General features: G+C 38.1%; 1 protein-coding gene across 1 annotated transcript in view; it reads right to left on the bottom strand.

Annotated features, from left to right (window-relative positions):
- The window catches only part of LOC146450362 (general transcription factor 3C polypeptide 1-like), a 56,847-nt gene extending 39,424 nt beyond the window's left edge, over nucleotides 1-17,423 (bottom strand). Inside the window, exons 1-5 of the mRNA XM_085100379.1 lie at nucleotides 17,267-17,423; nucleotides 15,843-16,057; nucleotides 14,173-14,330; nucleotides 13,041-13,284; nucleotides 11,541-11,747 (exon numbers count right to left, since the gene is read on the bottom strand). Of these exons, the coding sequence (XP_084956505.1) occupies nucleotides 11,541-11,747; nucleotides 13,041-13,284; nucleotides 14,173-14,330; nucleotides 15,843-16,057; nucleotides 17,267-17,318 (876 nt within the window). The 5' untranslated portion in view covers nucleotides 17,319-17,423. The remainder of the gene's footprint in view (nucleotides 1-11,540; nucleotides 11,748-13,040; nucleotides 13,285-14,172; nucleotides 14,331-15,842; nucleotides 16,058-17,266) is intronic.
- Between the last annotated feature and the right edge of the window lie 2,338 nt (nucleotides 17,424-19,761).

Genomic DNA, 19,761 nt, shown 5'->3' with positions numbered 1-19,761 from the left:
ATAGTGCACCTTTAGTTAGCAGATTGTTGAGTTCTAAATATACATGTACATGTACACCCTGGCGAAAATCTTTGGAGGATCTTCAAAGATCTTCAAGGATCCTCCAAGATCTGCAAAGATCTGCAAACGTCTTCTAAAGATCCTTGAAGACAAGGATCCTTTAAAGATCCTCACAGATCCTAGAGGATTTCTTGAGGATCCTATAAAGATCTCTTGAAGATCCTGATGAGGATCCTTTCAAAGATCTTCTAAAAGATCCTGCAGGATCCTCAGAGATTTCATTAGGATCCTACAGGATCTTGAAAAAGATCCTTAAAAGGATCCTATAAAAGATCTTTGTCAGGATCCTTAAGGATCCTCAAGGATATGATGAGGATCTTACAAGGGTCTTGTAAAGAAATGTCCAAGGATCCTCCAAAGATCTTTATTAGGATCCTTAAGGATCCTCAAGGGTCTTACAAGGTTCTTAAAAAGATCTTAGAAGGATCCTATAAAAGATCTTTGTCAGGATCCTTAAGGATCCTCAAGGATATGATGAAGATCTTACAAGGTTCTTGGTAAGAACTGTTCAAGGATCTTCCAAAGATCTTTGTCAGGATCCTTAAGGATCCTGAAGGGTCTTACAAGGTTCTTAAAAAGATCTTAGAAGGATCCTATAAAAGATCTTTGTCAGGATCCTTAAGGATCCTCAAGGATATGATGAGGATCTTACAAGGTTCTTGGTAAGAACTGTTCAAGGATCTTCCAAAGATCTTTGTCAGGATCCTTTAGGATCCTCAAGGGACTTATGAGGTTCTTAAAAAGATCTTTAGAGGATCCTATAAAAGATCTTTGTCAGGATCCTTAAGGATCCTCAAGGATATGATGAGGATCTTACAAGGGTCTTGTAAAGAAATGTCCAAGGATCCTCCAAAGATCTTTATTAGGATCCTTAAGGATCCTCAAGGGTCTTACAAGGTTCTTAAAAAGATCTTAGAAGGATCCTATAAAAGATCTTTGTCAGGATCCTTAAGGATCCTCAAGGATATGATGAAGATCTTACAAGGTTCTTGGTAAGAACTGTTCAAGGATCTTCCAAAGATCTTTGTCAGGATCCTTAAGGATCCTGAAGGGTCTTACAAGGTTCTTAAAAAGATCTTAGAAGGATCCTATAAAAGATCTTTGTCAGGATCCTTAAGGATCCTCAAGGATATGATGAGGATCTTACAAGGTTCTTGGTAAGAACTGTTCAAGGATCTTCCAAAGATCTTTGTCAGGATCCTTTAGGATCCTCAAGGGACTTATGAGGTTCTTAAAAAGATCTTTAGAGGATCCTATAAAAGATCTTTGTCAGGATCCTTAAGGATCCCCAAAGATCTGATGAGGATCTTACAAGGTTCTTGTTAAGAACTGTTCAAGGATCTTTCAAAGATCTTTTTCAGGATCCTCAAGGGTCTTAAGAGGTTCTTTAAAAGATCTTTAGAGGATCCTATAAAAGATTTTTGTCAGGATCCTTAAGGATCCTCAAGGATCTGGTGAGAATCTTACAATGATCTTCAAAGGATCCTATCAGGGATCCTTGAAAAATCTTTGTCAGGATCCTTAGGAATCTTCGAAGGTTTGATGAGGATCTTACAAGGATCTTAAAGGGATCCTATTTTATCTCTTTCAAAGAACTTTCCCAAAATCCTTAACAGTCATCATGGATCTGATGAGAATCTTAGAAGGATTTAGAGAAGATCCTTTCAAGGAGACAAAGAGGAGTCTTAGAAAGATTTTTGAGGATCCTTTCAATGATTTTTGTCAGGATCCTTAAGGCTATAATTATCATAATGATCTTACAAGGATCTTTAGACAAACTTGTAATGAGAATCTTATCAGTTTGTTAGAGAGAACTTTGAAAATCATGGTCTTGCGATTAACCAAAATATAGAATAATAAACAATTCACTAAAAAATAATTGGGGTTGCTTTGGAACCAAACAGGCTAATTGTACCAATTTTGCAGTCGTGGATGAAATCACCTTTCAATCATGCATAAACCATACACCGTCACATGGCAATGCAGTTATAAACCTCACCTCAAAGGCAACAGAACTAAATATTTTTTTCTTGCAAAGAAAGTGATCAGCCACATAAAATCTCAACAAAACAAGATTTCCTGGGTCTACAAATATTTTCACAAAATGTGAAGACAAGCAATGACTGAAAATCTCTTTCTTCGACTTTGACAACACAAGAAGCTAAAGGACGAAACTTTACAACATTAGATTGTGATCAGTCGATTCAATATTAATTTTTGTGATTTTTGGAGCTGCAATGGGCCAATACTGTGGAATTTCCAGGTAACAACTGATGTTAGCCATATCCATGCATGAGTTATATTTTATTCCTATTTTACCTGATAGGAAAAAAATAGAGAATCTATTTTATTTGTGTTTTATTTTTAATTTTAAGCCTATTTTAAAGCAAGATAGAACAAGGTGTTCTATTTTATTACTATTTTATCACAACAAACTGAAAAATAGCCTGTAAAACAGCCTGTAATCTTATATCACTATTGCTCAATAACATAGTAACACACTGTTTTATTTATATTTTTTCTACAAATAGGATAGGCAATGGCCAGTTAGATTGTCTGTATCACATGTTGTATGTACATATTTTGTATACACCAAGGGAAACTTCATCTTCCTAATCTAAGGTGAAGTTACTATTTGTATTCATCATTGTTGATGTATACACCGTCAATGTTGAGCCAGATAAAAAAGACAAATGCATGATGTATACTTATTGCATGTACACTTTTTTGCTCAATCTAACAATTACATATACCGGGTACTTCTTTGCAATAAACTTATAAACTTTAAGCTTATATATGTATGCAATAATAACAAATGGTTTAGAAGAAAGAGCAAGGATGTACTTATTTTCTATACCACAAGATCGAGCTGTATTTTTGTTATTTTAATTGGGCAAATAAACACATAAAACCAAGATGAGCAACTGATATTAGTATTTGTAACTGGCCTGCTTTCCAGGAAAAGCTTTAATAAAAAAATGAAGCTTATATTAAACTTGACTTACAAGTACATGTCACTGAAATGCATTTGTGAAAACAACATTACATTCAGACCTTCTTCGATGGATCTCGACTCCATTTGATGCCAAAAAGAACAATGCTTTCAATCATAATTCTTACAACTTTCATGCACAGTGCTAGCTTTTAAGGGACCGTTCATTTTTTATGAGCATGGGGGGGCTGGTGGGATTTAGGGGGGGGCCACGAGAAAAAAAATGGCACTAAAGGGGGGGGCTACCAAAAAAAAATGAGTGAAAGAGGGGGGGGTCACCAGAAATAATTGGCTAGTAGGGGAAATTGAAAGTGGCTCAACACAGAAACAGATGAAGAAATTGAATATTATTTCAATTTTATTTAATGCGATTTTCCTAACCACTTTTAATTTGTTTTACATACTGAGGTCGAAATCTGCATTTTATATTAACAACAACTGAGGAAATGAAGCATATCTGTTGGAAAAGCAATAATGAATATAAACTGAGGTAGACACCTATGTTTGTACAAGTTCAAATCAATATAAAAACGTATCAGTCTCACTATTGAATCATCCTTGGGGGAGTAGTTTTCTACAAAGTGGTTGTACTCTGAACTATATCAATAGATTGTTTAATGTTCTTTTTAATAGTACTCACTTTTATAAAGACTGTTGATTAGTAAATTATTTGAACCCAGGAGTATCAGTAGACTCAGTAGTATGCCTAGTGTGAACATTCAGATTAAGTTTTAATAATAGAACTGTTGTTGGTGACTTCAGTTGAGAGTAAATCTGAGCCGTAAGCCATCTTCAGAAAAGCTTGTAACTGTCATTTTTAATAGCAGTACTTTAATATCCAGGCGCGTAGGAGGGGGGATTCGAGGGGTTCGAACGAACCCCCTTTACAGATCAGTAATGGCGGAAGAAAAAGCACTTAATGAGGAGGTTGAACAATTACATGAGGTGTACCATGCGAGAGAGTAGAATGTCTGCCCTGGTTCTAATGCATATCAAATATGATATGCCTGTCAATTTTGACGAGATAGTCAATTTGTTCGAAGGCCTACACCCGAGAATGATGCAGTTTACCAGCTTGGTGTATGACTATCAGTAGATCGAATAGCTATCAGAACTCGACAGGGCGCGGAATGTACATTGAACTTTCTTGTTTAAGTTGAAACAATTATGCCGTAGGAATGATGCAGTATATAGCTCAAAAAGCTGCTGTAAAACAAATTTGTGATTTGCCTAAAATGGGTCTCAAAATGCAGGAAATGAGGTTTCTGGGAACCTAGATTTTCAAAAATTTCCGGGTCAGCATGCCCCCGGACCCCCCTAGTAAGCAAGATTTGGGGCTCAACGAACACCCCTATCTAACCCTTACCTACGCGACTGATATCTGTGCGTCCGCTGTTTTTTTCTGTTTAATATGACTCGTAATCGTTGATTGGTATGCTTCGATCCGTATTTTGTTAGTCAGATCTGTACGTGTATTAATTGTTTCTACTCGAAGGGGAGTAATTTCACGTTAACCATTTGCTTGATTAATTTTTATAGTTTCTTTGAGAATCTAAATGGAAATTTAGGGTTTGTCGTTGCGGTAAACGTGTTGCTATCTATAAAACGTTTTTTTAAACAAGAGAAATCTTTACCTAAGTAGAGAACGGTTACTTGTTAATAGTACTGTAAAGAAATCACAGTAACAATTACGTTTATCTTTGATATAAACAGTACATAAGCGTTTTGTTAAAGTTAGGAGTATGATTTGTTTCTGGTTGGGCGGGAGGGGGGGGGGGTCATCAGAAAAAAATAGTTCTGCTGGGGGGGGCCATGTGGAAAAAAATTGCATGCTAGGGGGGGGTCATACAGTTTCGTAGTGGCAATTAACCAAATCCCACCAGCCCCCCCATGCTTATAAAAAATGAACGGTCCCTAAAATGAGCAAGAAAACATGGGGTCACAGCAACACTGGCAGCCATCTTGGATTTCATTCAGACTGGGTAGACTGGGCACGAACAAGGCCATTTTGGTCAGCAGATATGCCACTGCAGGCTCGCGGAAAAAACCGTTTCATTTTCGATTCAGGCGGAATATTCAAGAAAACAGGAGACATTTCCCGTGGATTTTTACCTCTGTGAAGCTTCAAAATGTTTAGTTCAAGCAAAAAAATGTGGATAACTACTTTTAGCAAGAGGTAAGCTTTGAAATCAATAATTTTGATGAAAAAGACTGCATGAAAATGTGTGATTTTATAGATCGTCTATATATGGGAATTTCGAATGCATGTGCTTCTTGAATCTTATTTGAGCTTAACTGCAAATTCGAGATTGTTAAGGTAAACATTCCCTATTTATTTTTGTTATACATGTAAAGCCTTTGCAAACGTTTTTACAGAGTAATTTGTAGCCAGGTTGTTATCATGTCTTGGTATAAGCTGAAGACATATTGATCTTGGTTTGATTGACGTTGCATGAAGATCTAGAGTTCATGATCAACTTCATGGAGTGTATAAGCTTATATTTTCTGTAGCACCATGAGTAAAAGGTCGGATACCATTGTTTTGCTCAGAAATCAACAAGATTGTTACAGATGAGAAGCTCACTGAAACATGTGTCTAAAAGCATATACTTGGCACTGCCCAGATCACTGTCACAGTGATCACTGAGTGACCACTGGTCACTCAGAAGAACTGACTTAAATGCACTTTTTTCTGTCTTACTGCAGATTTTCAGCTCAATAATGTTGTCAAGGCTGATACTCAATCGTGCAGCTTCAGAGTCAAGTCAGCAAATCCTGCTCAATAAGCTAAGTCACTTATGACCGTTGGACTCTATTTTAACTGATTTGATTTTGTTGCAAATCGTGACTTCTGCTACTCCTACTGAGAAACAATAATTATTACCAAATAAACTTTTGTAACTTGCATAATGGAGTATTGGTCATTACTTGATATCATATACATGTACATGAAGTTGAAAACAGCAAGGGTACAATCAATCTTTTTTTTTTTTTTTACGAAATATCCAATCATTTTTCTTTTTTTATTTAGCACTTCCCCTGAACCTTTACATAATTCAAGACAAAGCCATTTTCTGAATGTTTCTTTCCTGAGAAGTTTACTGTGAAATTGTTTTTCCCTGTTACTTGTTTGTAGCTCTGGCTGTGGAATACGGTCTGTGAATGACAAATTTATATTGTGTGTAATGCATGTAATTAACCATCCAGATATAGTTAGGTGCTGGAATATATGAAGTATTGACCATGAAATCATTTGCAGTGGCAAATGCTACAACTAATTAAAACACATGAACTAGGATAATTCGGATCTTGTGTCTTATAGGGGGCCTCGATCGATGGCAACGGTTGATATGTCGGTCGAGCCTCGGTCGCTACTCGGTCGGAACTCGGTCGATAATTGGAGATGACTCGGTCGATGTTGTACCGCTATGGCGGTCGTCGTATCGACCGAGGTGGCTGTCGGCCGATATAGATAGCAATACACCGACACTTCACTGACACATCACCGATACTTCATCGATATTTCACCGCTTACCGGCCGATATATCGGTCAATATTCTATCGATATGTTTTTTCGACACTTCTTCCTTATCTCGATCGACATTGGTGTACATAGTGCACCGCTATATCGGTCGTCATATCAATAACGACTGATAGTCGGTCGATAGTCGTTATCTCATTTGATTCTCCCACTATTGCATCATTTTACCACATTAGGTCAAGAGAAAGCACAAAAATATGCCAGCGTATTACGCTGTAGTGTCCCGGTTTAAAACAAAGCAAAATCCTCGTTCCTTTTTCGTGTCGACCGAGTATCGGCCGATGCATCGACCGATACTTGACCGACGTTTCACCGATATATTGCCGACACTCTGCCGATGCTATCACGACCGACTGTCGGTCGATCTCTCGACCGAAGGTGATCCAATGATCAGTCGATACGTCGCCTATATAGCGGCCGATGCTTGACCGACACTCGCCTGCTACTCGACCGACAATCAACCGATACGCGGTGGATACATCGACCGAGATATCGACCGTGAGTCGACCGACATATCAACCATTACCATCGATCGAGGCCCCCTATAAGACACAAGATCCGATAATTCTAGGCTTAGAACAAGGATTTAAACCATCACCTATTTTCAACCTAAATGTATTTTATAGCTATTTTATTTCTGGATCTATAAACCAGCAGAGTGCTATTTTAAGGATACTTCCTGGGTTCGCGGGTGTCCTTTGGAAAAAAATTCGTACGCGCGCAAGTTTTAATAAACCTCTAACAAACTATATATCATTATAAAGCTTAATAAATGTAGTTTCCTATAAAAAATATAATTGAGCGATCTTTTCCTTTTTTAAGTGCCAGGAGCCAGTAGAACCTCGAATCCACCGATGGTCGTTCCATTGAATTAATCGGTTATCGAACGCCGCGCGAAGAACGAAATCGCTGCACAGTGTTATTCACAAGGCATCAATCAACAAAAAGGTGTCAGGCTTTTTCGAAATTCTGATTGGTTATTTAGATATCCACGTCTAAAGTTTGAGTAGCAAAAAATATTTGAGTCGTGTTACGTAAACAGTTGCCACGGGAAAAATATTTTGAAAATCAAAATTCCCTGACACCTTTTTGTTTGTCATTATTCCTCGAATCTTCTGGCCAAATTTCACGACAATCCGTCAAAACTACATACCCTATTAATTCGTTCAAAGTCGACATACTCTGCCAAAATTCAAGTGCGAGTTTTCGCTCGATAAAGGTTTGCAAGAAAAACAAGCCTCCACAGGAGATTATGACACCTCATTAGGTGGCGAGCCAATCGAGCAACAGGACCCCATGGCGTCAACAACAATAGCACAGAATTTCGCGGAAAAAGTATCGCGTTGCAGACACGTTTTAGACTCCGCTGTTGTGATCGAGCGAGATGGGGAAAGTGGCGAAAGGAAAACGTAAAAATCAACCAGGAAAACGGGGAAAAACCAAGGCTAACGAAACCAGAAGCGCGTCAGCGGAGAGTTTGCCAAACTGTGCACTACTCGGAGGAGTGCACTGATAACAGAGATGAAATCTATTGGGTTGGTTGTTCGTTTTGATTGCGTGTAATGTAATTTACGCTTCAAGCTAAAGCGATTATTCATTTCGTATCAAAGGAAATGTATAATGAAAGAAAATCGCATTTTTACTGTTATTTAGGTACGATGGTGATTTCTTCGTAAGAAATATTCAAGATAGCGTGGAGCGGAGCAAAAAGCGAGAGAAAGGGCCACGCAGAACGCGCTATCTCCAGTATTACACGTGGGCTGATACGCTTCTGTTGAGTTCTATTTCATCGGTCTAATTCTTGCTGATTTTATACCAATTTTATCTCGCTGCAGAAGAAAGAAATCGGCCCAGAGGATGTAGAATATGATATTTGATATTTTCACAGGACGCTTGCAAAGTTACGGCTGCTGGACTTTTGCACGGCAATCGACCTCTGTGTACTTGATCCAATAACAGTGGATTAAATTGAAGGCCGCTGCTCCAGTTCTTCGTGTTCACCTTCGACAGAACCTTCAACGTCGACTACAGTTTCTTGGTCGAACCAAGAGCCTTTGTTGCTCTCTGCAAGATCACGTTTTCGATCTTCGCTGAAACCTATCTTTCCCTTTTTCTTAGGCCGTGGCATCTTCCGGGATTTTATCCACAGGCTCTTTTCGTTTTTTGATGACTTTTCCATGTGGGAAGCGCCGGCAAAGAATAGAAAATTCGAAGTGAGAAATTTTCTGCAGGCGAGATGTAAACAAAATATGCCTGCCTATTTCTGAAATAAGAGCTCCCGGATGAAGCGTTTGCCGCGAGGCGTCTCGCACTAAGAAGATTATGACACCTTTTTTATTTATTTACTTTTAGATGGAAATACGTTTTCCAAAATATCTCGCGCGCTTTTTAATATTTTTCAATTTTTTTTTCAGTAAATGTTAGATAAAATCCCCAAATTCTATTTGGTCGAAAAAAATGTTTTTTCCCTTTTTTACCCTATCGAACCCAGGAAGTACCCTGTGCATGACATACATTTAATGCCCTATTTTAAACCTGTTTTAAAGGTATTTTTGTACCATTTTCCCTTTTTTTTCCCCATTAAATTATCCCTGTTTTATGTTTATTTTAAGCCTATTTAAGCCACTGGCTAAATAGGTTCTTATATATTTAGGTATTAAAATGCCCAATTTCAGCCTGTAGGTTCTTAAATCACTAGGTTCTTATACGTGGGTTTTTACCGTATTTTCAATTTTGTCAAAATTCATATTCATTAGAGTGAATGATTTCTTTTAATTTTCAATGTAACATAAATGCATAACTGTTACAAATTTATTGAAGGGTATTATTTTGATAGCTGACATTGTACTAGGCACTGTAGGCAACATTTTCTTTTAACTTGTCATCCAACCATGTAAAAGTGTTGTTGTGGATGTTACCACCCTGTTGTAAGTTGTGATAGCATTGTACATTGAAGTAGACATTAGTTCAACTTTGTACAGCACGTTTCTGCAACTTGCAACTCCGGTTGCAATACATGTAGGTATAACAATGTCTTTCAACTTTCAAGTCATAACAATGTTGTGCTACAGCTTGAAAGAAAAAGAATTAATGCTGTCTGTATTTCTCATCCTTTATTCGTAGTAATTTTTTTCATGTCTTTCTGCATGTAAGTGGCCTCATTTTCATGACAACAAAGGGCTCACACAAAAGGAAGAAATAAGAAGAAAAAGAACAAGTTTGCTTTATGAGACATTTTTACCCTTTCTTTTAGATTTTTACATTTTGCATTAACTGTTGTGTTTCATGGTAAGGGATTGATGATTGTAAACCATGAGATTTTTACAAGTGTTAAACATCAAAGATCTATTTGTAAAAAGATGAGAATAATCTGAGAAATAAAATACATTTGGCATAAAATTTACTGCTTGTTAAATAGGATACTTATTTTGTGCATGAAAATTAAGAGTATTGACTGAGAGATGCACAAAAGGATCTTTCTACCATTTTTCGGAAAATCTCTGAGTAGTTACGATCCTTGAGAATTTGTGCAGAAGCCTTGAGAAGATCCTTCACGTCCCTTCCTTGCAAAAATCCTTAAACATCCTTCAGGATCTTTGCAAATTTTTTACTATCCTTGCAAGAACCTGAAGGATCTTTAATAGCAGAACCCTATAACAATCCATCAGGTCCAGCAAGGCTCCTACATTAGGACCATGAAGAATCCTGCAAAGCCCCTGTCAAGATCCATAAGGTCCCTGCAAAGAACCTTTAAGATCCTTCAGGATCTTTTTAGGTTTTTTCATGATCCTATGAGAACCTGAACCTGAAGGATCTTAGCAGGACCCTGTAAGGATCCATCAGGTCCCTTTAAGGATCCTACAGTACAAGGACCATGAAGAATCCTGCTAATACCCTGTTAAGATCCTTCAGTTCCCAGAAAGATCCTTCAGGTCCCTGCAAAGATCCATTAAGATCCTTAAGGATCTTTAAAGATCTACTTAAGGATCTTTTGTGGATCTTTTTGAGGATCTTTAAGGATCTTGATTTGATATCCTCAAAGATCTTGCAGTATCTTGTAAGAACCTTGAAGTCCCTGCAAAGATCCTTCAGGTCCCTGCAAAGATCGGTTAAGATCCTTGAGGATCTTTGCAGATTTTTATAAAGATCCTTACAAGAACCTTAAGGATCTTGGCAGGGTCCTGTGAGGATCCTTAAGGTTCCTCCTACAGCAGATCTTGCAGGATCTTGTAAGAACCTTGAAGTCCCTGCAAAGATCCTTCAGGTCCCTGCAAAGATCCTTGAGGATCCTGCAGGATCTTTGCAGATTAAGCAAGATCCTTGCTGGATCTTGCAGGATCTAAACAGGATCCTGAAGGATCTTTGCAGGGCCCTGTGAGGATCCTAAAGGTTCCTGCTAAGTTCCTACCGGATCCTGTTAAGATCCAGCAAGGATCTTGCATAATCTGCAAAGATCTTGCAGGATCCTCAAGGATCTTTGCAGGGACCTGAAGGATCTTTGCAGGGACTTCAAGGTTCTTACAAGATCCTGCAAGATCTTTGAGGACATGAATCAAGATCCTTAAAGATCCTCCAAAAGATCCACCAAAGATCCTCATGTGGATCTTTAAAGATCTTTAAAGATCCTCAAGGATCTTAAAAAGATTTTCACCAGGGCATCATTGAAAATTTTATGCAGTACATGTAAATTCAGCCTAAAATCAAACTGTCTTTTGCTCTACATAAGCAAGTGAAAATTAACCATAAAATTGAACAGCATTTCTTTCGATTTTGTCAATAATTTTCACTTACTTATGTAAAAAAAAACCCTTTACTTATAAGATCTTTCACTCTGTCAATTATTTAGCCAAACAACTGCTTTATAATAACTCAAAACTGGGTGGGGGATGAGATGGCGAGTCATGGGGTACAATCTACATTGTATTCTAAAGTATTGCCATCACTTACAACATGTTTCTGAATCTCTGCAAGGGATAGTTCCTGGTTTGGTGCTTGCATTAACAGTTTGCACAGGCTGGCTGCCAGCAGATCATACTTATGGTGTTCTTGAACATGGAATCTCCGTAGCCTCACGACATTGGTGTTGAAATTTCTGCCACCCTCATTACGAGAAAAAGCTGGTTTGCTTGAATCAATTGTGGTTATTATGACTGGCTGCAAAAACCATAAGTCAATCAATGTAACATTTTACTTTTCTACATAAAAGAATGACTTCATGAAAGGCTTTCATTCTAAGCAAAGTGTCAAATTATCAGAAAGCACGCATTTACAGCTGTATGAATAAGGCTTTCACATAATTTATAGATTGTTGTCTGGACAAGACACCTCACCCTTGAGGTTCCATGTTCTATTGACGGCAGTGTATACATGTATGTAAATTAACATTTAACCTAGAGTTAACAACCACAAGCTAAGCAATTGAGTCCTGCCCTGCCAATGGTCTCCTCATCAGAGCAATCGGCAGTCCAGCTTAAAATGACTGCAGGTTCAGATAGTGCCTCACTGATATGTCCTAACATGGCACTCTAGTCCTTAAATATTTCAGTGTGATTTAACAGAGTCTGCAGTGGTTTTCTTTAGCATTTTTGTAACTTCTTCCCTGTTTTCCTGTGGAGGGTCACATATTCAGTTTGAAATCATCTACTAGCTGAATCAAAGGGAAATTAAATTTATATGCTAATGGGAGTTACATGAAATTGTTTAATTTTGCACTGAAAAAAGGGGATGTGAATCAAGAAGAAACAAGTAAAGAGTGTGGGCAATGGATTAAAGCAAACTAAAAACTAGTGTCTTGGGCAACAGCCCCTTAGCAGCAGTCAGTAGCCATGGATTCAGTACAGTACATATGTACATGTATATATACTGTGTATAATGTATACATTCATTCAGTGTGATACTACATGTACTTGCACTAAGCTACATTGTACATGTATTCTACTGTATACCTGCCAACTCTCACGCATTATGCATGAGTCTCACGCCTGGGGACTAGAGACATCAATCTCACGCATCAAGGACAATTTCTCTCGCCTGACCCACAAATCCGGACGAGTTGCTCCAAAAAAAACTTTGTTTCATTTCAGATTTGTTATGTATTATTTCTTTGCTCTTTATAACAATCGTAAAAGCTTTCAAATGTCTACAAACCGTTTGAATCGTAAATGTTCAAAGGTCGTCGCTTTAATTACCACCGTGGATAAATAATGCTTTTATGTTATGTTATGTTATGTTATGTTACTAACAGTGTAATTGTTAAGCTATGTTATGTTATGTTATTATGAAAATGGTTAAACAAAAATAATATTACTTGAAAGAATAACAAAGCTTAGGTGTGTGAGATTATAACAGAGGAAATATAATTGTAAAACATCTTTTCAAAAATGCAGTCATTTGTACATGTACACTGTATTAACTCCAGCCACACTGTACGTTACAGTTTTCTCTCACCTGCATGGTTATCAACCGTAGGTTTCGTAATCGTTTCAGATAATGAAAGAGTGATTTGGACTCTATCTTGAAAAAATCCGATCCCATAATTCTCTGCATGCGTCCATTGTACCTTGCTTGTCCAACATGTTCCAACAAACAGTACTGTATATCAGCAATGTTAATATTAGGATCACAATGTACTCCAAGGAGAGCTTTCTCTCTTAGCTCTTGAGAGGCCACCATCACTAGACAGTCTCCCCATCTGTAGGAAACAAAAACACGACAGGTACAGTAGTAAACTTTTACATGCAAGGGTTGCATTTGATTGACCATAAAATTATTCCAGAATAAGAATAAGCGGAATAACTGTTACATTTCTCTTTTAAGTACATTTGGGAAAAGCATTTTTACACTCTAGTAACTCCAAAAGCATCTTATGAGGGATTTCTTGTCATCATTGTATGTATTCCTATTCAGTAATAGGGTCAATCGAACGCACCCTAAGGCAACAGCTTGGGAGTACAAAGAAGATGACCATAACTTTTCTAACTTGGCATTTGGCTAATAATTATTAACCCTTTAAGCCCTAACAGTGATCAGCATCAAATTCTTCTTGCAATATCAAAACTTATTCAACCCCTGAGGTCATGAGAATGAAGGATATGATCACCCAAGGTGAATTTTCTTGATATTTTAATAATCTCTTCCCAGTACTTTTTTGAGAAATGTATGGGGACAAGATAGGAGAATGTGTTCTCTGATGTTAGGGTTTTAAAGGTTATAATACGCTTTTATTGCTGCATCACTACAATAAAATCAATATAATATTTATGTCCTTTTTGTTGTAAGTTATTTTAAAGCACAGTGAAGTCTTGCTTTGCACACAACTTGTTATTAGTAACAGGAACTAAAGTCCCAGTTAAGATTCAGTAAATTAATTATAAATACTTAAACAGACTCCTACAGTGTAGTACAACAGAGTCCCCCTATTATTAAGGCACAAAATCATGGTCCCAGGAGTTGACTGTGCAGCATACCTATGAGCAATTTTAATCTGCCTTTGAGACAAAAACATCATTAACATGGTTATGTTTACTTATCATTGATGTTTCAGAAGTTCATCTACCTAATTTTAAGCATTTTTGCATACCTTTTGTAGGCAGTTTCCAAACTTGTGTATTCTTCCTGGCCTCGTATCTGCTGTGTAACATTTTCCTGCTCAAAGTAGCTAGGGCAGGAGCCTCTGATACCAAGATCTTCATCACATATAAGCTTGAATGCACTGCTCTCTTTAAGAGGGCCTTGATACTGAAAAAAAAAAAAAAACCAATGTTCAGTGTTGAACTTATAATAATATTGTTATTACATGTACACTATTGCACCAATTTATAGACACCTTATATGTATGTTTTGAAGTGGCTGTCCATTGTTCAGTAGCAATGCTCATCATTTTTTTTTTTCTGCGTCTATTTATTTATTTTTCAGTCAAAGGTACCCCAGACTTCAACATTTTGCTTGGTCAAAACATGGTCATCTGGTGGTGTGTGTTCAAGTTTACCATGGTGGACAGAATTTTTTTTCTTTTTTCACCTTTGAAAGCTAACATTAATTTTATTGGTACATGTACACTCTAGGCAGTTCAAAGGCTCCAAAAAGTAATAAAAAAATAAATAAATAAATAAATAAATAAATAAATAATTAAAAATTAAAAACTGTGTTCAAAACTGTAAGAAAAATTATGGCAAATTTGATGCCATGCTAAGTTTACAAAAATGTAACTATTTCCACATTCATGGTCATGCACAGTGTATTTGCATTTTGAGAACTGATTGAAGTGAATTCCCACAGAAAAGTGTAAACTTGAAATGCAGTTCATTAATTTTATTGGATACTTAGCTTAGCTAGGCTACATGTACTCTGGTAAGAACCTTTTCTAACAAAGAAAGGGGTGCAATCTCTATCCCAGAGTCCTCAGGCTCTTTGGCCAGCAGTTGATTGCCAGGTGAGACTCTGGGGAACTGGAATTTCATTAGCGCAGGATTTCTGTGGTAAAACAATGCAAGCCGTTACGAAGCAGCCAATCAAAAATTTAAATAAAAGTCCAGTTTCCAAGAGTCTCTCCTGGCAACCAACCGCTGACGAATTAGAGCCTGAAGACTTTGGGTCTAGATTGAGGGGGGTGGGGAAGGGGCAGGGGTATCTGATCCCAGGTTAGGGACCATGACACCAAAATATTCAATTAGCTCAATACTTCTGGTGAAAGGAGGGAGGGGGGGGGGGGGGGGGTAAAAACTTTAAGGGGTGCAGATTGAGGTAAAAATCCAGCCTGGCTCTTAAAAAGCCTGTATGACTTTCTTGTTTTTATTATGATTTTGGCATGGATGTCAGCCTTGTCACTTGAAATTAGCCCATTGAATTCTGAGCTTTATTAATTCTCGAAAGATGGTACATGGAATTATTTTACGAGCTATGGATGCTGTTTTCAGGCCATTATCTCTGCAAATTAATTTGCAGCCAACTTTTCTATAAAAGGCTACATGTATGTTCACATTGGACAGGTTTCAAATGGTTTTGATCGAAAATTGTGACGGTTAAGCTTTTTGTTGACACAGGGCCTGCTAAATGTACCGCCATTCTGTTCCCAATGTGGTCCGATTTCTGGATCTCCAAAAAAGTAGGTCCAAAAAACTTGGCATCTACAGACAACCATTTACTGATGAATGTTGCCTTCATTAGAGCCGGTTCTTGATTAGAGTAACTTCACAACTGTACAAATTGTGCACTGCAACTTTAGATATACAGTGGTACAAAAATTAATACCTGATCAAGAGGATTGGTTGGCTTGAGTTTGTCTATGTCATCATCACATTTAGATTCACATAAATGAGCCATGGGTTCTGTAAGAACAAAAAATTCCACTTCAGGCGTCCCAACAATGGCTTTCCATAGAAACTGCTTGGCTGCATCATCAAGCTCTAGAGGAAATGGTGGTTTTCTTTCTTCTAAATGTCTCCATAGCTGTTGTATGGGACAACCTGTTCAAAAAATGAAACACATGTAATAATGTCAGAATGAAAGAAGTTTAATTTCTTTCATAAAACAAGGTTATAAATAAGAGATTAAAAAACTTGATACTTGCAGTTTCAGTGCTAGTAACTTCAGTAGATGCAAAGCAAGCATGAAACACTGAACATATATGCTCCACTATTATGCCACTTACACATACATGTACATTATTTTTTTCAGGTTTTTCCCTCGGTTGTCCCCATTCTTCTCTTGGTTTTGCCACTCATTTTAACGGCTCTGCCATAGGCCACCAATCCCCAAGAAAACCGCCAGCTACACAGGTTATATTATTCTTAGGGGCTGTTTACATGGAGGGAGGAAGATCCTACATGTAGCACTAGGAAGATCCTAGAAGGCGGATCATCCTACCGAAATTTCTGCATGTAAACCAAATGAAAAGTTTCGTCTTCTAGGATCTTCCTCCCTCCATGTAAAAAGCCCCTTACATTCGAAGGCGACATAGGCTTTGAAAGACAGGATTTCAACTGTTTCGCGAAAAGAAGGTGAACCTTTTTGAGGTAAAGGAACTTTATCTGTGTACAGATTTTCTGGTGAAAATACGTAATGAACATTGTTGGGAGTGATCTACGAGAAACGTTTTTTAGCCGGATAATTATCCTAAGTGATCAATGTCATTCATAATTCATGTAATCCTTAAATGAATTAAAAATTACAAAACCTGTCCCCAGTCTCCATTTGAACTTCGGAATGGGCAATTGGATATAGTATTTAATTTAAAGTCAGCATTGCCAGTAAACTACTAAAATACCAATTGTGCTATCAAGCAAAGTTTGCTGATTATCAGTGAGTTTGTTTCTACGAAGTTTTATCTGAACACGATTTGTAAGCAAATGGGAAATCGTACAAAAGACTCTCGAAATCATTATGATCAAAGCTACAATGTACATGTAAGTAGCTCACACATAAGTTGCTTAATCGTAAGCTTGACTCAATCTTCTTTACGCGCACATGTTATGCGCTTATGTACGTGTCAAGTGCAAATGTATGAAAAGTTTTACGACTCAAAGTTCAGTCTTGGTCGTAAGTGAAGCTTGAACAAATGACCTGACACTCTAGCTTGTCAACAGAGCTGACTGTATTATCACTCAACTCATGATCGCACGACAAGTACATGTATGTTTGCAATATGGAAATTATGAAAGCCAATGTTTGCTTACCGTTCAAGCCGTCTAAGGCGATTTCATCAATGCAGTCCAAGACAGCTTCCATGCTTTAAAATTTTTAATAGAAGATCTAGCGAAGTTCAGCAAATTTCAAATATACCCTTTCGTCTCCGGTCATCCATGTTGGACTAGTGAAGTACTTTGTAACCAAGCCTTATCGTCCACTTCAAGCTCTATCCAGGCCCCGCGAGCGGCGACCCTAAAAGCCGGAACGACGGAACGGCGATCGGCGGAATGGCGGACAATCACTATAAATCCTAACACATGGAACGGCCGAACGGCGGAAAATCACCCCAAATAAACTATTAAACCCTACCCTAACCGTTCCGTGTTTCAGGATTTGGGGTGAAGCCGGTCTCAACATACAGTCGAACCTCCCGTAAGCGACCACCCATAATGTCAAGGATATGTGGTCGCTACAGGAGGTGGTGGCTTACCAGAGGTCAGACCACAGGGGGTCTAAATTTCGGGTAACTTACATATGGTAATTGCGGAGACCTAACGTGTTTGCCAGCGCTTATCGAAACCCATAGTAATAACTTTTCTTAGCTACAAGTATATTAAGACTGGTCCGAAATTATTCTAGGCAAAAAACTTAGGATCTATGGTGATTATTGTTTGTATCTCACAACTGATAACTTAATACAACGATTGAGACAATTCTTGTGAAAGAAACTTGACTCTTTTATTACTCCAGGTGGCGCTTACTAAATTTCAATTTTTCAGGGAGTGGAACACAAGCATAAAGTTAACAACTCTTTTATAAAACCTGTGATGTACGTGCTTACAAGCATTAAAAACGATAAGTTTGGAGCTAACAATAAACTGCTGCAGGACAGCTCAACGCACTTTATCAGTCTCAGAGGCCGCGCGTGTCAGTTTAGTTAAAACTTAGAACGTGTACTGACATTAAGTATCAAATCATTATACACTGCACGGCAGCTCAACACGCTGGACTCTCCTACAAGGGATTTAATCTGATTAAAGTTTATTTCAGTGTACAGTATTGTGCATGTGTATTTTATCATAATCTATATCGCGAGACACTTCCGGTAGCTCCGACTGTGAGATTTACGGTGTCCGCTGTAATGATGTGGCCAATATGTTTACAGCGTCACATTTTTCAATGTCCGCCCGTGAGAGATACAGCAGATTGAGTGTCAAGTGGTCGCCTACGGGAGGTTCAAAACAATTGAAAATTTTAAGCAATCATCTCTAAAAGTGGTCGCTTACGAGAGGTGGTCGCTTAAGAGAAGTGGTCGCCTACGAGAGGTTCCATCTATAGTGATTTGATTTGAAAATTTTTGGTATTTTGGAAAAGTGGTCGCTAATGAGAGGTGGTCGCCTACGAGAGGTGACCAGAGGTGGTCGCAAAGGGAGGTTCGACTGTATTTTCAAATACTTAAAACGTTTTCTTTTCTTTTTAATAAATATCATATTAGCTTTCTCCAGGTTTTCAGATTGTGGTGTGACCAGAAACGGATGGCGCACAATATTTTCTTTGCTGTCCAACAGCTGGTTTAAAATTATATAGTGCATTGTGCGTATGTCCAGCATTGTGTGCATTTTCCCAGAAGGATAATCAATGAAGTTTTATACAGTCAAGCTTCACCCGGACGTTTCACCCCTTTCACGTACATAATAAGCCCTGTACTACTAAGGCACATTCTTCTACTTCAAGGGTTTGCCAAACACAGAAGAACATCTCCTTCGTAAATGACACGGAAGACCATTCACAACAACATTTTGCTTTGCAAGTTCTTGTCACTTTTTGCTTCTCTCTTCAACCTTTGCATTTTCTACCCCATCTGGTCACGTTTTATTTTTTTTTTTTTGACCTATTTTGAGGGTCTTTCAGCTGTTTCAGCTGAACACTGAATATACATTTATCGTATGCGTAATGAACGAGTTATCGTAATGTACGGAAATGTCACTTGTTCGGCGGTCACTCGTTGGGCTGTAAACTTTCAGCAAATGTGGCATACTCTCACGGCTCGCTCAAACTGAACACGTTTTGCAGTTTGTTCTTGACCGCCGATAAAGAGGATATTGGGGATTTGACAATCTTAATTCGATGAAATGCACAAGCCAGTCACGAACGAAGTGCTGACTCCACATGAATTTTTAAATAGGGGAATGGCGAACGCTTCAATACGGTAAATATTGTAAAATATTACCTCTCAGTCTGATTGTCACCATTTCAACTTCCGAATTTACGAGTTGGCTGACAGAAGCCTTTGAAATTGATTCTAAGTAACCTGAGCCCGTAACCAATGCCGTTCAAAATTTTACGTCTGCAGTATTCCGAGGTTAACAAAACTGATTTGCCGTAGAACGGCTAAACACACGGAAATTCGGAACTGAAACGCAACAGCGAGGACATTTTGGGCACTGCTACAAAATTTGTCGAGTGCACACGAACGTAGGCTGTGTCCAAGGCGTCATGGTCAGTGGGGGAGACTGGAAGAGGAAAATCCGGCAGCGGGCAC

The sequence above is a fragment of the Pavona decussata genome, unplaced genomic scaffold, assembly GCF_977016875.1.
Source record: "Pavona decussata unplaced genomic scaffold, jaPavDecu1.1 SCAFFOLD_468, whole genome shotgun sequence".
In the NCBI taxonomy this organism is placed as follows: Eukaryota; Metazoa; Cnidaria; class Anthozoa; order Scleractinia; family Agariciidae; genus Pavona; species Pavona decussata.
Note: the sequence above shows the minus strand (reverse complement) of the source record. Positions and strands in the feature narration are given on the sequence as shown.